Source organism: Arvicola amphibius, chromosome 12 (genome assembly GCF_903992535.2).
Source record: "Arvicola amphibius chromosome 12, mArvAmp1.2, whole genome shotgun sequence".
In the NCBI taxonomy this organism is placed as follows: domain Eukaryota; kingdom Metazoa; phylum Chordata; class Mammalia; order Rodentia; family Cricetidae; genus Arvicola; species Arvicola amphibius.
The window spans coordinates 87,481,643-87,496,823 of record NC_052058.2 but is presented as its reverse complement, the minus strand read 5'-3'; the positions used below and the strand labels follow the sequence as shown (position 1 = coordinate 87,496,823).

Sequence of the window (15,181 nt, the reverse complement as noted above, 5' to 3'; positions counted from 1 at the left end):
TGATGCTGAACCTGAAACAGGAGTGTGGTTTCACTCATTTTTGGAGCCATGCCACCTCTTTGGAGACTATGTCCCAGCCGGGTAACGCGCTTCGCGGGGAGAGTCCATGCCAGAACCACAAATGTGAATCAGGGATCCTGGCGCAGACAACTCAAAGGCCACCTCAGTTTCAGTTGGATTAGTACGGTGTAGGTGTAGGGAGACTGCAGGTGGGCACAAGGAGCAGGCTGTTCCCAACAGTCGGGGTACGGGCAGCAGTTGGATTAATTCTCCGAAGCCAAATGATTTATGTACAGTTGAAAATCTTTAGAGACGGCAGACACATGTCCGAGTAAGTTGGGGCACAGGGCTGTGCAGCAGCAGAGCTTGGATGGGAAGGGTGGCCTTGGAGGGTGGCAGAGCGAAGGGTATAATGAAGGTCTTATTAGCAGTGGGTGAGAAACCACAGGGCAGTTTGCCCCAGCGGCGTCACCAGCGGAATGGCGAGGAAGTCCAGACTTGTGGAGCTTTGATAAGTACTTCAGTAAGAAAACTTTCCAGGTTGGTAGGTTAAGGTTAAAAGTTAACTGTTGGGGAGGAGCTAGGTCAGGGGCACTTGGCCTTCTTTTCTTTAGTTCACTGCCAAGTTCCTTTCCCAATAAGGGACTGACCCCTTCTGTCTGTCCCCAGCTGTCCATCAGCCAACTCTTGATGACCTCAGAAGTCACAGACCCAGTGGGAACCCATGGCTATATCATCCTCACTGCCAGCCAGCTGAAATGCAGCTACCCTCCCGAGGGAAAATCCTACCATTGCTCCCCCAACTTCAGCCCAGCCCTCTGAGGACACTCGACTTGACAGAAACTGCTCCCAGGCCCAAAGCACAAGAGGCCAGGGCCTTCGGAATCTGTGTCGGGTAGCAGAGTTGGCTGCGGCCAAAGGGAGACAGCTTATAGCCCTTCAGTGGCTTTGCCTGTTAGTGTGGCTTTCTGGAACCAGGTCGGGGAAGCAAACAGCTCAGCAGGGGTCTCTGAGGGAAAGGTTGAGGCTCAGAGGTACTTCAGTGAGGCACACAAAGATACACGTTTGTTCAAACGTGCACACCAAACACATGTGTTCTACAGTACCAGCTCAAACCCAGCACCCTCCTAAGGAGTGTTCTAGCTGGACTGGACCTTCAATACACACGTGTGTTCATGCAGTCATGAGCTGTGTGATGCTCTGCCAGCATGGGACCGTGAATAAGATTCTTTCACCTAGTGATGGTGCTGTAGCCATCGTGATGTTATATTACACTATATGTGTAGTGATGTTGCATAAACAGGTCTACTGGGCTGCCAATCACAAAATCAAAGCAATATGATTAGACTGCTCGGTAAGGAACATTACCAGGTTACTGCTTTACACATTCATAATAAATATTCTCTACGCTTCGTATTTACTCAATACTCTCATTCTGCCTGTGTAGTGCCGGGAATTGAACCCAGGTTCATGAATATTAGGCGAGTACTCTACCACTGAGCTATGCCCCTAGGCCCTACTTTAGACTTTATCTTATTTTAAAAATGCAGCCTACTGTAAAAACAGTTTTCAGTGTTACATTGGCAATGGCCTCACACAGCTTAAGCTTGCTGTGTGTGTTGACTGCAGAAAGCAGCCATGCTGAGGCACTGGCTTATATCACCTAGGTTTGTCTCAGTACACCCAATGACAAAATTGCCTAATGATGCATTTCTCAGAATATGCCCCTGTTGCTAGGTGAAACATGAACATATGAATAACATACATAATTATATGTATGCATGCATATGCGCCCCACTGGGTAATTTTGAACTCCAGAAAGCATCTTGAATCAATTTTAGACCCATGAGCGTTCCTAGGGTCCCTCCCAGATCCCCTACACACGCGGCTGCTGCCCCGTGCCCTGGTTAGCGAGCAGGTGGTTAGGCGGGGCTGAGGGGCTGGCCTCCTCACTCGGTACTCTCTGAGCTGGCCTTGGACCGTGTCAGAGTAGACCCGGTTCCACTGAAGGCTGATGGCTGTGCTGTTCAAGACTCGGATTTTAACTTCAGTGGGTGCAGCTCTGGGATCTGCAATATGTAGGGACAGAGAGCTGGTTATACAGGTGAGGTTGGTGCTTGGATTCTCGCATCCCCTTTGATGTGTTCTGATGGCCTATTCCTCTACTTTACTGTAGATGGGCCACTCCAGAAAACAGGGAAGTCTCAGGACAACAGGGTGACAATCCAGGCGACCAGAATGAGCATTTGTGGCACTCGGGTGCTGGGATCGTCTACCTTCCTTTTTATTCTTTAGCTGTTCCTGCTGCTCTGCGGCCTAAGAGGCTGCCCCCTTAGCAGCCAAGTACCCTTTCCCCAGGCCTCTTGAGGAGCTTGGCCAATAGGAGGTGTCCACATGAGGGGCCAAGGAAAGAGTAAAGTGGGCATGGACATTGTCTCCCCTGGCTTCCTCTGCAGGGCTGCAGCCTGACACTGCTGTGCCCCTCTGCCCACAGCCACAGCTCCTCGGGCGATGCCCACAGCGGTGGTGATTCACGTGTTCCCCTGCCCCTTTGAAGTTCAAAGGGAAATCACAGGTTCCGGGTGCCCTCAAGAGGCCCAGAGACCTCGGTGTTTTCCTCCAATCCTCTTCATATATTTTCAATAATCAATTCTGCATGCACCAACAGAAACACTATCTGCAGACAGGAGGTGCCCCAGTTTTGTTCAGAAAAGAGGCGTGGCTCTGGACCCCTGCTCCGCAACCAGAACAAAGCTGCCGCAATGATGCATAGGCCCCAGGGTGGACAGATACAGTGGAAACTATGAGGTCATCCAGGAAGCAGGGACTCACACTTACTGACTGGCACCCCCGCCATAGACGACTCCTGTAGGGAAGCATCTGCTCATTCCCAGCGGGCCCAATCCAGGACTGCTCTTGGGCCTTGGTCCTCACTGCATCCCACTTCACCATCCTGGGACCAGTGACCACACGTGGAGCCCAGTCTTGCCTCCTACATTCACACCTACTAAGATCTGCCCTGTCCCTTCCCTCTGCTCACCCCACCACTGCCTTCATCTCTTCTTGCATAAGACACAGACCCAGCTGTTGAGTCTGTATTTTGCTCAGGAGCTGTGGGGCTGACGATGCACTGGTCACAGAGGCCATGCATACGATTTCACGTAGAGGTCCAGAATGTTGGTTTGCTCATACTCAGCTCCCTAAGAAAATCCAATTGCATGTTCAATTCCAAGGACTGGGAGCATTTCTGGAATGCTGGGAGATGTGGTGGGTCAGGAAGACTCTGGTTGGTGCTCACTGCCTACCGCTCCCCTGCGATGGGAGTCTAGCCTATGCCCATCTTCCTTGGAGCATCATCTAAACAGCTCTTTTGAACAGTAGTTCTGATGCCTTCCTTGGTGCCAGCAAGACTTAGCAGTAAAGCAACCTGTCTGTGGATCTGGGAACCTGGGGACCTGGGTTCTATTTTCAAGTGTGACCATTTGTTTGAAATCCTGGACAGGGCTGCTCCAGACTCAGTTTTTACAGCTGTAAAGCTTCAGTTCTGGGCTAAGTGGGGATGTGTTCAAAGACAGTTCTCTCCCTGATGTTACCAGTGATACACAGCCTAGGCCACAGTAGCGTAGCCCTGTCTCCATGGCCCTCCCATGACATATCCTGAGTTTCTCAACCTATGAGAGTGGCCTCGTACAGTTGGCAGTGAGGGTCCTGTTGGGGGAGGGAAGTAGGCAGATACTCACAATCTTCTCCTGAGTACCCAATGACGGTGTCAGGCTCGGGACCCTTCCCAAAGTCATTTTCAGCCTGGACTCGGATCTCATAGGGCACGTAGACAGGGGTCTGCCCCACCACATAGCGAGAGCCCCACACCGTGACATTGTTCCAGGTTTCTCGGGTCTCTCTCCGTCGCCACTTGACAATGTAGCGCAGGTTGGGGCCAAAGGCAGAGGTAGCATTCATGGGCTGTGCAGGGTGAGACAGACAGGCAGGCAGGGTAGAAGGGGTATTGGCAAAGCCACCCACAGCTTGCCCTCTCCCTCACCATCTGTACCAAACTCTCTACTCTGCTTCCCTGCTACTGGCCAGCTCCTTTCCAGGATAGACGATGGTATCCTGCATCTGCTGAGCCCCCAAAGAGCCTAACATCCCAGGAACTGCGGAGCACCCAGATTTTCTATGACAATAGGTTCACAAGAGACTTAATCACTTTGACTGCAAGCACCACCCACACTGCAGGTGCACAGGGAACAAATGCTTCACTTAGGGCAAACTTCCTCCTACGACAGAAGGAGCAGGGAGCCAAAGGCTGACAGTCATGATCTCCAGAGTCAGAGAGAGGACCCCCCAGCTAATCAAGCTACTACCCTGCTAATGGGCTCAAAATTCCAGAACTGACTTCAGTTCTACCAAATCTGCAAATCAGTCTCGTCCTTCTACATATATGAGAGATCGTTAAAGACGACTGGAACCCATTCGCCCCAAGGACCTGGCTCAGGAACCACGCTCCCAGAGCTGGCCACACAGCACCATGGACCAGCTGTCCAGATTTCGAGTTCAGTCTAAAGCTGTTGGGCTAGGATGCTGGAGGGCCAGGCTTCAGAGAGACAGAGTGACCGCGACTCTGAGGAGCACCGTGTCTCTGACCGTTACCACTTCAGTGACCTCGTTTTCAGCTTTTAGAAGTGGTCTAGAAAAAGTCAGTCTCTAAGCATATATCCCAGTTATAGTTTGGAAAGTGTAGTCAGGAGCCAGAGCAAAGAGGGGAACTGCCAGTCCCAGCCCGAAGGAAGCCTCTCAGCTCATCTAGCCCAGGCTGCAGAAAGACCTGGACTTCGTAATGGTCCAGCGCCTCCAGGGCCACCTTGCAGAGCCAGTACACGCTACTCTCAGCATCGATATTCTGCACGTCTCTCTCTCCTGGAGCCGGAGTCCCTCCTTCAACATCAGAACATCTATTTTGGTGGCTTTCTCGATGAATTTTGCTAGACTGGCAGTCTGTGGAACTGGATGACCTCCGCTGACATCTCTGTTCTGAACTCCTGCTCCCAGGACCTTGTCCTGTTTGGTTTCTGAATGCCCAGCTCTGAGACTAGCCTGTTTCTCAGAGGTCAGTGGTCCCAATCAGTTTGATAGTCTGTAACATACCATGGCCCCAGAGGGTAAGGAAAGGGGGTTCCTGGGTGCCTGCTGCTAGGTGAATGTGGGGTAGGGAGGTCCTCTTACCGTCCACGTGATCTCCATATTATTCTTTCTTGTCCCTTCTCCCTTCACATCGCTGGGATTAGACTCAGGAGCTGGAACCCAAACAGATAAAACTGAAGTCAAACCCGAATATGACCAGGGCACCCCGTTTACTACCCTACGACCCACCTAACTGCCCCCCTGTGTACTCTGGCTCTTCGCAGCTCCCAACTCTCTTTCTCTCTCATGCATGATACATCTTCCTAGCTAAGATTTAACCCCCCAAAGTACACCTAGTTTCTTTAATCCTCTATCAGTTAGCCCCTATCATAAACCTTTCGACACTGCAGGTGGCCACTGTGCTAACTCTGTGTGCTGTTCCCTTCACAGACCAGCCGCCAGTATATTTTGTGACACGCTGGCTTATCCTGGTATTTAATATTTTGGGGCAAGCATTTCTGCCTCCATGAGCTGGTGTGATCTCATAAACTTAAACATTATTAGGAAGAGAAATCTGACATAACACCAGATTATCCATTTTTATGTGTGCCTCTGCCACTGCTCTGCCCCTTCAAACAGATAATAAAGAATCATTAACAGTAATAAAAATGTCAGTTAAGATTAATTATGTACTTATCACATGACAGGCACCACAGTAAGTGCATGGCATGCATTTTCTCTTTTCTTTCATGTGCATTGGTATGGGCACATGTGTGGAGGTCGGGGGTCAACAATGGATGCTATCTTTAATCACTCTCCACTTTAGCTTTTGAGGCAGGGTCTCTCACTGTACCTGGAGATCAGTGATTCAGCTCCAGTGGCTGACCAGCAAGCCTAAGGCATCCTCCTGTCCCCACTTCCCCAGTGCTGGCATTACAGACGAGTGCCACCGTGCCCAGCTTTTCCATAGGTTCTGGGATTGGATTTAGGTCTTCACACTTCACAGCAAGCAGTATACAAACTGAACTATCATCCTGGCCCCCAGGAAAACAAATTTTCTTCTTAAAATATTATCTATCTATCTATCTATCTATCTATCTATCTATCTATCTATCTATCTATCTATCCATCCATCCATCCATCCATCCATCCATGCATCCATCCACCCACCCACCCACCTACCAACCTACCTACCTACCTACCTATCTGGTGGTGTATGTGTGAGTTCACATATACCATAGTGCATGTGTGAAGGCCAGAGGAGAACTTTTGGGACTCAGTCATCTCCACCCACCCTTTGGTAGCAGGGATCAAACTCAGGTCACCAGACTTGGCAGCTGGTACCACACCCTAAACTATCTCGCTGGCTTTTTCAAGCAGGTGTCCTCACCATCGCCCTAGGAAGTCTGTGTTAGTATAACGCGAGGAGGCCAGGCCTCAGACAGGCAAGTGACCTGTCTAAGTTCCTGTGGCTGGGAGCTGGGAGGGGTTCAGTGCACACAGGGCACCTGGAGCTCAAGTACTCACGGGCCCCACTGGTTCTGTAGCGCTCAGACGGAAGGCTGGGGTGGCTGCTCCCAACCTCATTGACAGCGATGACTCGGAACTGGTAGTTGACATATGGGGACAGTTGGAGGACGGCAGAGTTGACACTGCCTGGGAACTTGGAGTGGTCATGCCAGACCCCCGGTTGGAACTGGTCCTCTTCAAACTGGATGACATAGTCTGAGTGGACAAGGAGGACAGGGCTGTTCTGGGAGTCACAGAGCCCTACTTTAGAAGCACATTCTTCTCGGCTTCCGTTTATCTCCACCATCTCCCCAGGATAGACAGTGGCCCATGAAGAAGTCTCCCCAAGATACGGGGGTGGGGGGGGAATCAGGGCCTCCATGCTCGTGTCCTGAGGCAGGGCTGGGCACAGACTCCGAGGGGCCCTAGTTCAAGGCTATTACGTTACCAGCTCTCTCTGGCTTTGGACCACAGGGCCCTGGGCTGACCTGTGATGGGGCTGTTGTTATCATCCCCTGGGATCCAGGTCAGCCTCACACTCCTCTCAGCCAGGTCAGTGAGCTCCAGGTCCCTGGGTCGGTCTGGCCGTCCTGGCAGCAGAGGGAAAAGACGTTACTCTGAGCTCGTGAGCGAGAGTCAGTCCCTCTCCCTGGGGTAGGTGGTGCTCATCCTGGACAGGTCCCTGAGGGAGCTGGGTCTCTTCTGCCAGCAGATCAAATCCCAACCTACTCTGGAGGGCTAATGCAGGGACCACCCCCTTCCCTCCAGGAGACAAGGAAGAACCAAGAATCCTACAGACTGTGGAACAAGGAGATAAAGGAGCATCAGGCGGGGCCGAGGGAATAGGGGCCGAGTCTTCCTGTTTCTTCAGCTCCTTTAGAACACGCACTTTGGGAAAGGCTGTTGCTCCCATTAGAGAGACTTCAGGGAGGTATGGAGCATCTCATTTCTCAGGATTACTACTTGTTTCTCTGGCTGCCGGGACTCTCAGGACCAGAGCCCAGGAGAGCACCGCAGTACTGACCAGGGCAGATAGATGAAGACGGGGGGGGGCGGGTACAGAGGAAGACCAGGCACAACAGGAGGAGACTTAGTTTGGATTCAGTGAGGGAGTAGGGGCCCAGAGGCATCCACACAGGATTAAGGGAAGTGCCTTTGGGGGGGAGGGTGGTTTCTACTCTCTTGGCTTTGGAAGGGAGGCATCCAGCCACAGAATACAGGTAGACAAAGTTCCTCCACATCTTACCTCCTGAACCAGCTATTATGTTTGGGTGGTTTGGGAGGACCTAGACAGCGAGTCTCTTAAGTTCATATTAGTGGTGTGCGTGTGTGTGTGTGTGTGTGTTGGGGGAGGGAGGACCTAGATGAAGAGCAGTAGGTGTGTGGTGGTCTATAAATTGATGAGCCTGTAAGGGATAATCTGAGAAAGCAGCCTTCCTGAATGGCCATTAGGCACTTCTGAGGTGTAGCGAGGGGCAGAGAGAAGGAACCTCAAGGGAGGGCTAAGTGGAGCCAGAGGAAAGGAGATAAACTGCAGCCCAGACTTCAGAGTCCAGCCTGCAGAAGGAGCCCAGGGCAGGGTTGTGAGATGGTCCGGGGAGGCAGGTGGCTGTGGATGCCTGGGGGCTGGGGTCACGTGGGGCAGGTGGAGTGTTGTCCACTGGTTTGTAATGTGCAGTTGTCTCCTGAGACACATTCCTCCTCAAGATTCCACCCCTGGGCACCAGAGCTCCCATTAGTACAAATTACCTTTGGGCAGGTCAGGAAAACGGTTAGTTGGAGTGGCCTGATCAGCTGCAACAGTAAGACGGGTTATCCAGGTTAGCAGGTTAGCGGGGTTAAAGGGTTCTATAAGGATGAGGTTTTCACAGCTGTCCCTGTGCTGGGGGCCCCAAGCTTGGCTACACTCTCCCTTCCACGGACGTCCCGCCTCCCAGGTGACTCCTTGGGTTTTTTCACGGCCTAAGAGTGGTGTCTCTGGAGTCTTCCTGTCCAGATATATTGGCACATCTGGGCCGTTCATGGCCAGCGAGTTGTGACCTCCACTGCAGGAGTTCAGAGAGAGAAAGCAGAGGACCTGCTTCACTGGAAAGGCGTAGCCGCCTCCCCTTCTGTTTAGGGTGCTTTGGTATTTGCAGTCCAGCCTGGACATCTGGGACAAGAAGGGATAGCGTCATTTTGTTCAGTGTGTGGCACAATGTGAAATGCCACCAAAACCGAGGAGCAGCATGGGAGGAGAAGAAAGCTGGAGGAAGTGCTGGAAACAGGCACATACACACACACACACCACATATACACCACACACATATACCACACCACATATACATACATATACATACGCACACCACACACATACATACACATACCACATACATGCTATACACACATACACACACATACACCACACACACACCAAACAATACACACATCACACACAACCCCAAACACATACACAGACCACAAACACCACGTATACAACACACACCACACACAATACTACATACACACCATACACACCACATACACACCACACCCCTGACACCAAATACATACATAGACCACAAACATCACATATAACACACACACACACACACACACACACTTGCTCCAGCATTGCTGGGGGTGGCTTTAGTCAATGTGGAGGTGTGGAAGGAGCTGTAAGAGAGCAGAAGAGGCGGAAGTTGCTCCGCTTTCTGCCATTCCACACCTTTCAGTGGGGGTTGGGAGGTCAAGAACTTCACTCAGGCAACAGAACCCCAAACTGTCCTCCTCAGCTGACTGGAGAGTGGCAGCTTCCTAATCCAGAGATCTGAGGAGGTCATGACCCCTGACTGCGGCTTACTGGGCATTGCTCTGGGGCCCACTCAGCACTCACAGCCGCTCTGGCTGCTGGGAAGCAGGGAGAAGGGTGGTTGGTGCTGACGTAGGTGGCAGCCATTACCTAGAACAGTGAGGTAGGCCTTGGCCAGGTCTTGGTCCAGCTCGGTGCTAGCCATGCACGTGTAACTGCCTTGGTCCCGCTCTGCCACACCAAAGATGGTCAGGGAGTCATCTTCCTTCTTCATCCTGCAAGGTGCCGAAATGCGGTTAGCAGGAGGGTGGCTCCCGTATGGTGCATATCTGCTACTCTCTTCCCGCAAGGGGACAGTGAGAAGATAAAGGAGGTGGCAGGGCCCGGGGAGGGGTGTGACTCCTTGGAGAGGTATGAGGCGCCATCTCAACACTCTGACTGGATGTAGGAGAAGAGAAAGCGGAGGGGTTGCTCCTTAGCATCCACACTGCACCGTGCATCTCTGAAACTTTCTCATGTTGCACACACTTCCCAAATTAGGGTACCATCACCCCGACACACCAAAGACAGGCTGGTGTTGTTTCTCTTCCCTTACACGTGTTTTATCCTGTGTACTAGTTTGGGTGTTCTGTCCCTGGGCTCCTCTGACCTGTGTTCACCAGAGGGAGGGGCATCCCAGAGAAATGCAAGCTTGTAGTAGAACTGTCAGCACCAATGGGTGCTGGATGCCTGTGCACTCAGGCAGGGGGCGGCCCTGCACGAAGCTGGGTGAGACTGGGAGTGGATGATGCCTTACTGCCTAGAAGAGCGATAGCAAAGAGAGTCCCAGGAAGGGGGATAGGGATCAGTGGCTCTCAATCCTAACTGCCTGTTACAAAACACCCAGGGCACCTTCCAATACCATCAGTGCCCTTACACAAGTAAAGCCCAAACTGGTGTGGGAGGGGTAGGTGGGGCACCAACAAAACACCCAGAAGATCTAGGAGCTGAGAACCACCAGGCCTTGCATGGGATGTGGTAGCTGGGGTCAGACCTGCCCTCTACTGGGAAAGATGGGTACTACAAGCAGAGCTGAGAGGATTAGAACGTGGACAGCACAAGAGAAACGTATGGAGGGGTTAGGGAGGAAAATGAGATATAAAAGAAGGGAGGAAGAAAAGTGAGAGAGGGGGTGAAGGAGAGAGCGACAGGTAGAAAAGAGAGAAGAAGAGCGGCTCCTGAGGCTGCTCCCGAGGTAAGGGCCACCAAGGCTATCACCACTAGTAGCTCCCTAGTGGCACACATGACCCTGAAAGGAAGAGCAACCGTCCTCTTCAATGTGCGCCAGGAATTGAGATGGAGAGCAGACACCTGTTCCCAATGTACAGTGGTTCATCGTCCTTCAGCCAGGAAACCGTGAGCTTCAAGGAGGGGTCATGCTTCACACGACACTCCAGCTGCACCGTTGTGCCCCTCTTGACCACCTGGTCCTCGGGCATCCTGTAGATCCTGGTGGGGTCTGTGAGGACAATTAGAAAGCTGGCACGGACCCCTCTTCTGCCCACCAGCCCCAATGTGGCCATGTAGTGTGACATGCCTGCCCTTGAGGTGTCAAACACAGTACAGCCAGCTGGTAGAATGGCAAAGAGGTTCTGTGGGTGGGGTAATCGAAATCCCCAAAGAATTCTCTGGCTCAGAAGTCCAGCATGTGTGTGGTGGTGAGGGGAAGCGGGTGAGCTTCTGGACCAGGTTGATAAGGGGCCTCAGTGTTCCCACCTTTAGGTTAGCTAGAGCCACTGAGAGGACGTGGTATCCACCAAGACCTCAGGCAGGGGTGTCTCTTACTGCACCTACGGATACCTGTGAGCTCCATTGCTTACCTTTGACCTCTAGGCGGACTTGGTTTTCAGCTTTGCCCAGGATGTTGGTGGCCACACAGGTGTAGATGCCTTGGTCCTCTTTGCGGATCATCTTGATTTCCAGACTGCCGTTTTCATAGACGTGGTAGTTACCACCATCCAGGTTGCTTCCTTGCCCATTCTTAAACCTCACAATAGAGCAGCGAACACAGCATACTGAGAAAGGACTGGCCCAAGGGAGCTAGGAAGCAGCAAAGTCCACGGTGCGGTGAGGGGGGGGGGGGTTGGGGAGTGTGAGGCAGACACATGGAGTCCTGAGTTTTGCAGGCTCTGCCTATAACCACTAGCTAGCTCTGGAGAGACACAGCTCCTCACTGAAAAATATGGGAGTTCACCCAGATGGCCAGCTTTGACTGTTTAAGGATCCCTTTAGGGAAGATGGGAGTAAAATAACAAATGACTTCTGCTGGGGAGACCTGGTCTTCTGGGACTTACCATCGGAGTGTTGGAATAGGAGACCCGAAGAATGGACAGTCCAGCCGTGTCCGATTGTACAGGATCACCTTGATGAGCTGGTTCCGGGGAGACAGCATCCGAGGAGGCACATCTGAAAGCCCAGAGGGTCAATTTGACATTATGGGTGTGGCACACAACCCTTCCCCTTCCTGGTGTCACCACAGTATGCTTCCAGCTTCCAGCGACTTTCCAGACACCTGGACACCCGCCCCTTTCTTTTGCAAGCCTCGTCTAGGGGAAACTGTCCAAACCACAGCCCCTGGGGTTCAGGTGTCCCAGGATCATTACAAATGCTTTGTAGACCACAGTATTGTTACAATGTCAAAGGATGGGACAACCTTGCTGGAAGGTTTAGGTGAGGAAGGGGTGTATTTATCCATCTGCCTCACATCCAAACTAGCTTTCTGCAAAGGGTTTCCCCAAATTATCCCACAGGTTCTGGAGCTGATCCCCTGTAGCTCTGAGACACCTTGTATCTACCGGTTCCCACGGCCCTCTCCTTGCTCAAGGAGGGTAGCAACTGCTTGGTCGCACTTCCTACCCACCTTCTCTGATGGAATGGGTCCTGTGGTCACCTGGCTTGGTGGAGTGCAAGTCCTCCATTCTCCCCACAAACCCCACCTCCATGCTCCACGCCTCCCCAAGTCTGCCCAGTATGCTTGGGCTCCAGAGAAGAAAATGTACCCAATGGCATCACTACACCCCAGGAAGACCCTACTGCCAGCGGGCAGAGTCGGCTATGAGGGTGTGCTCACCCAACACACTGACGAAGGCATTAGCTAGCAGGTAGCCATGTTCATTGGATGTATTGCATTGGTATACCGCCCTGCTGCTGATCTGAGTGTCCCGGAAGATGATAGTGTCCCCGGCCACCTCACGGTTGGGATTGGGCGGTGCAGCTACAGGTAAGAAAAAGAGGTTTTCCGTAAGAAATTGAACCAGGTAGAGTGAGGGGCAAGCAGGGCTCTGGACAGGGTACCAAACATGCTAAGGGTTCTATGGAAGAGGTAGCAGGGTGGCCCAGGCAGACCCAGCTTTCAGATTCAGTACCGCATGACCCTGTGACCTGGGCCCTCCGGGAGTTTGTTTCTCAATCCATCATCTGGCCAGAATCTGAATCTTTGCTTTATTCAAGCAATAGCTGGGGAACTATGGCTGAAGACATGAGCTATGGAAAGATTGACTTTGAAAACAGGAATCGAGCTGCATTTCCAGTCAGCATTATTCACTGTCTGCTTCAGATCCTGGTCGGTGGGACAAGCCATCACCATCTCATGACAATGTCCTGAGACTTTCCATATAGCTACAAGGTGGAGGGTGGAAGGCCTAGCAACATCGTTACTGTTTGCACTCGATTTATTTAGTTAGCTAATTTTCCAAGACAGGGTCTCGTTATGTAGCTCTTGCTGACCTTGAACTTACCATGTGGCCCAGACTGGCCTTAAACACGTGGCAATCCTCCTGCCTTAGCCTCCCAATCCTTGGGATTACAGACATGAGTAAGTCATTGTTCCAGACACTCATTCATTATGATTTTAACCCAATGTACACTGACAAAGATACAACAACATCCACATAGCCCAAACATGCCATTCTCCCATCCTCTGGGCAGAACCTCACTCACAAAAAGCCACCCACCAACCAGAGCCCCAAGCCAACTGAAGCAGCCTACAAGAGAGGCCATTCTTGCCTATATTTCTCCTGGTATTACTGGCCTTGGGGAGCTGCAGGCCCTGCTCAAATGTCACTCTGACACTTGGGACAAATCAATACATCTGGGAGAGCATCATTCCCATCTTCCCTCTGAGAAGGAAGAATGAGGAGAGAAAGTGAGAAGGGGCTATAAAACAAAAACTTCACAGAAAAGTAAAGAACAGCCACTTCTCTCGTTTTGCAGTCACTGGAAATATCTGGACTTGGGAGCCTTGGCTTTGGCTGAGGCTGTGTGTTCACTGGGATTGCTCAGACCTGCAAGGCAAACGGGAGTCTGACCCTATGGCGCCACTCAACAGATAGAGAATCTGGGGACTCAGCAGGAGGTAAATTAAGGCATGCCTAGTCAGTGTCCTATCCATCTACCCTGGGACCTACTCAGCAAAAAGGTACCTGGAGCGTGGCACCACCAACCTGAACACCTCCTTAGCCTGGCCAGTTTCCTGAACCCAATTTCCCTGCCAGTCACTTCTCTTAGGCTTCCTGCAGGGGCTGACAGATGACCTCAGCACCAAGGCTCAGCTGCCAGCCCTGGGCTGCTGCTACAACACAGTGCTACCGAGTGCACCACCACTGCCTGCTTCCCCCAAAGTCTACGAGGATGGAAGACTGTGGCCAGAGGGCTGCGGCACGTCTCTGCTCATGGTGGGATAATGAGTCGCTCGGGACAGCCACAGACTCAGTTCTAGCCCTCTGCAGTCCAGCGCAGGCCGCAGCTCCCCACCTCTGGTGGCCTCCTGCAATCCAGAGCCTACATTCCTCACCTTCCGGGGTTTAAAGAGCAGAGACACGGCGCCTAGCCAGCTGCCTCCCCTTCACCTGTCTCCAATTATGCGCCTGCTCCTTTCCTTGATTACTTTTAAAATGATTTTTCTACTTAGCATATGAAAATTACGGGATGATATTCTCACGTATACAAACCAATGAGCTTGGATCACCTTCCCCCAACTACACTCCCATCCCACCCTGCTCCCCTTGTTCACAACCCCACAACCTCCTTTCTGCTTTCATATCACATGGATGCATGTTTATATTCAACTATGTGAGATTTTTCTCTTTCTCCCCCTCCTATTGCCTTCTCTTATCTCCCCTCCCTTCCTTTTAAATCTTTCTCCCTTTTTACAGACTTCTACCTATGTGTTCTTCACATATGCATGTATGTATATTCATATTTAAGCCCAGATTCCACACATGAGAAAACACGGAACACCTATGTGAGTATGACTTATTTCACTTAGCATGATGCGAACAGTTGGAATAAAACAGCTGGTTTTATGTTTATGTCAGAATAAGACACCATTGTGTCTCTGTACTGTTATTCTCTGTCTGCTGGTCTGTGGATGTGCAAAGGGGCTGCTTCTGTCTCCTGGCTACTGTGAACAGTGTAGCGAAAGCATGGGTCTACAGGCATCTCCGTGGTGTGCTGACTCAGATTCCTTTGAGCACATATGTGATCAGGAATGGTGCCGCTTATTATATGGTAGTTTTATTTCTAGTTTTCTAAAGGTATTTTATCTTGTGCGTATCTGCTTGGGTGTACACGTGCCACAGTGCAGGTGTAGAGGTCGGAGGGCACCTTCTGGGAGTTGGTTCTCTCCTTCCACCATGTGAGCCTTAGGGTTCACACTCAAGCTCTCGGGCTGGGCAGCAGGTGTCTGAACCTTCTGAGCCACCTCACCAGCCAAGTACAAGA

At 51.6% G+C, this 15,181-nt stretch overlaps 1 protein-coding gene across 7 annotated transcripts in view; it reads right to left on the bottom strand.

The window, feature by feature from the left end:
• The window catches only part of Nfasc (neurofascin), a 74,024-nt gene that overhangs the window by 27,910 nt on the left and 30,933 nt on the right, over positions 1-15,181 (bottom strand). For 3 of the 7 annotated variants that reach the window (XM_038348874.1, XM_038348875.1, XM_038348876.1), the window contains 10 exons: positions 12,531-12,674; positions 11,755-11,866; positions 11,281-11,447; positions 10,772-10,919; positions 9,572-9,696; positions 7,119-7,220; positions 6,649-6,846; positions 5,224-5,294; positions 3,741-3,963; positions 1,954-2,069 (listed from right to left, as the gene is read on the bottom strand). In XM_038348874.1, coding sequence (XP_038204802.1) covers positions 1,954-2,069; positions 3,741-3,963; positions 5,224-5,294; positions 6,649-6,846; positions 7,119-7,220; positions 9,572-9,696; positions 10,772-10,919; positions 11,281-11,447; positions 11,755-11,866; positions 12,531-12,674 — 1,406 coding nt within the window. Of the gene's footprint in view, positions 1-1,953; positions 2,070-3,740; positions 3,964-5,223; positions 5,295-6,648; positions 6,847-7,118; positions 7,221-8,379; positions 8,425-9,571; positions 9,697-10,771; positions 10,920-11,280; positions 11,448-11,754; positions 11,867-12,530; positions 12,675-15,181 lie in introns of all 7 variants that reach the window. The other 4 variants (XM_038348871.1, XM_038348873.1, XM_038348872.1 and 1 more) reach the window with 3 other exon arrangements.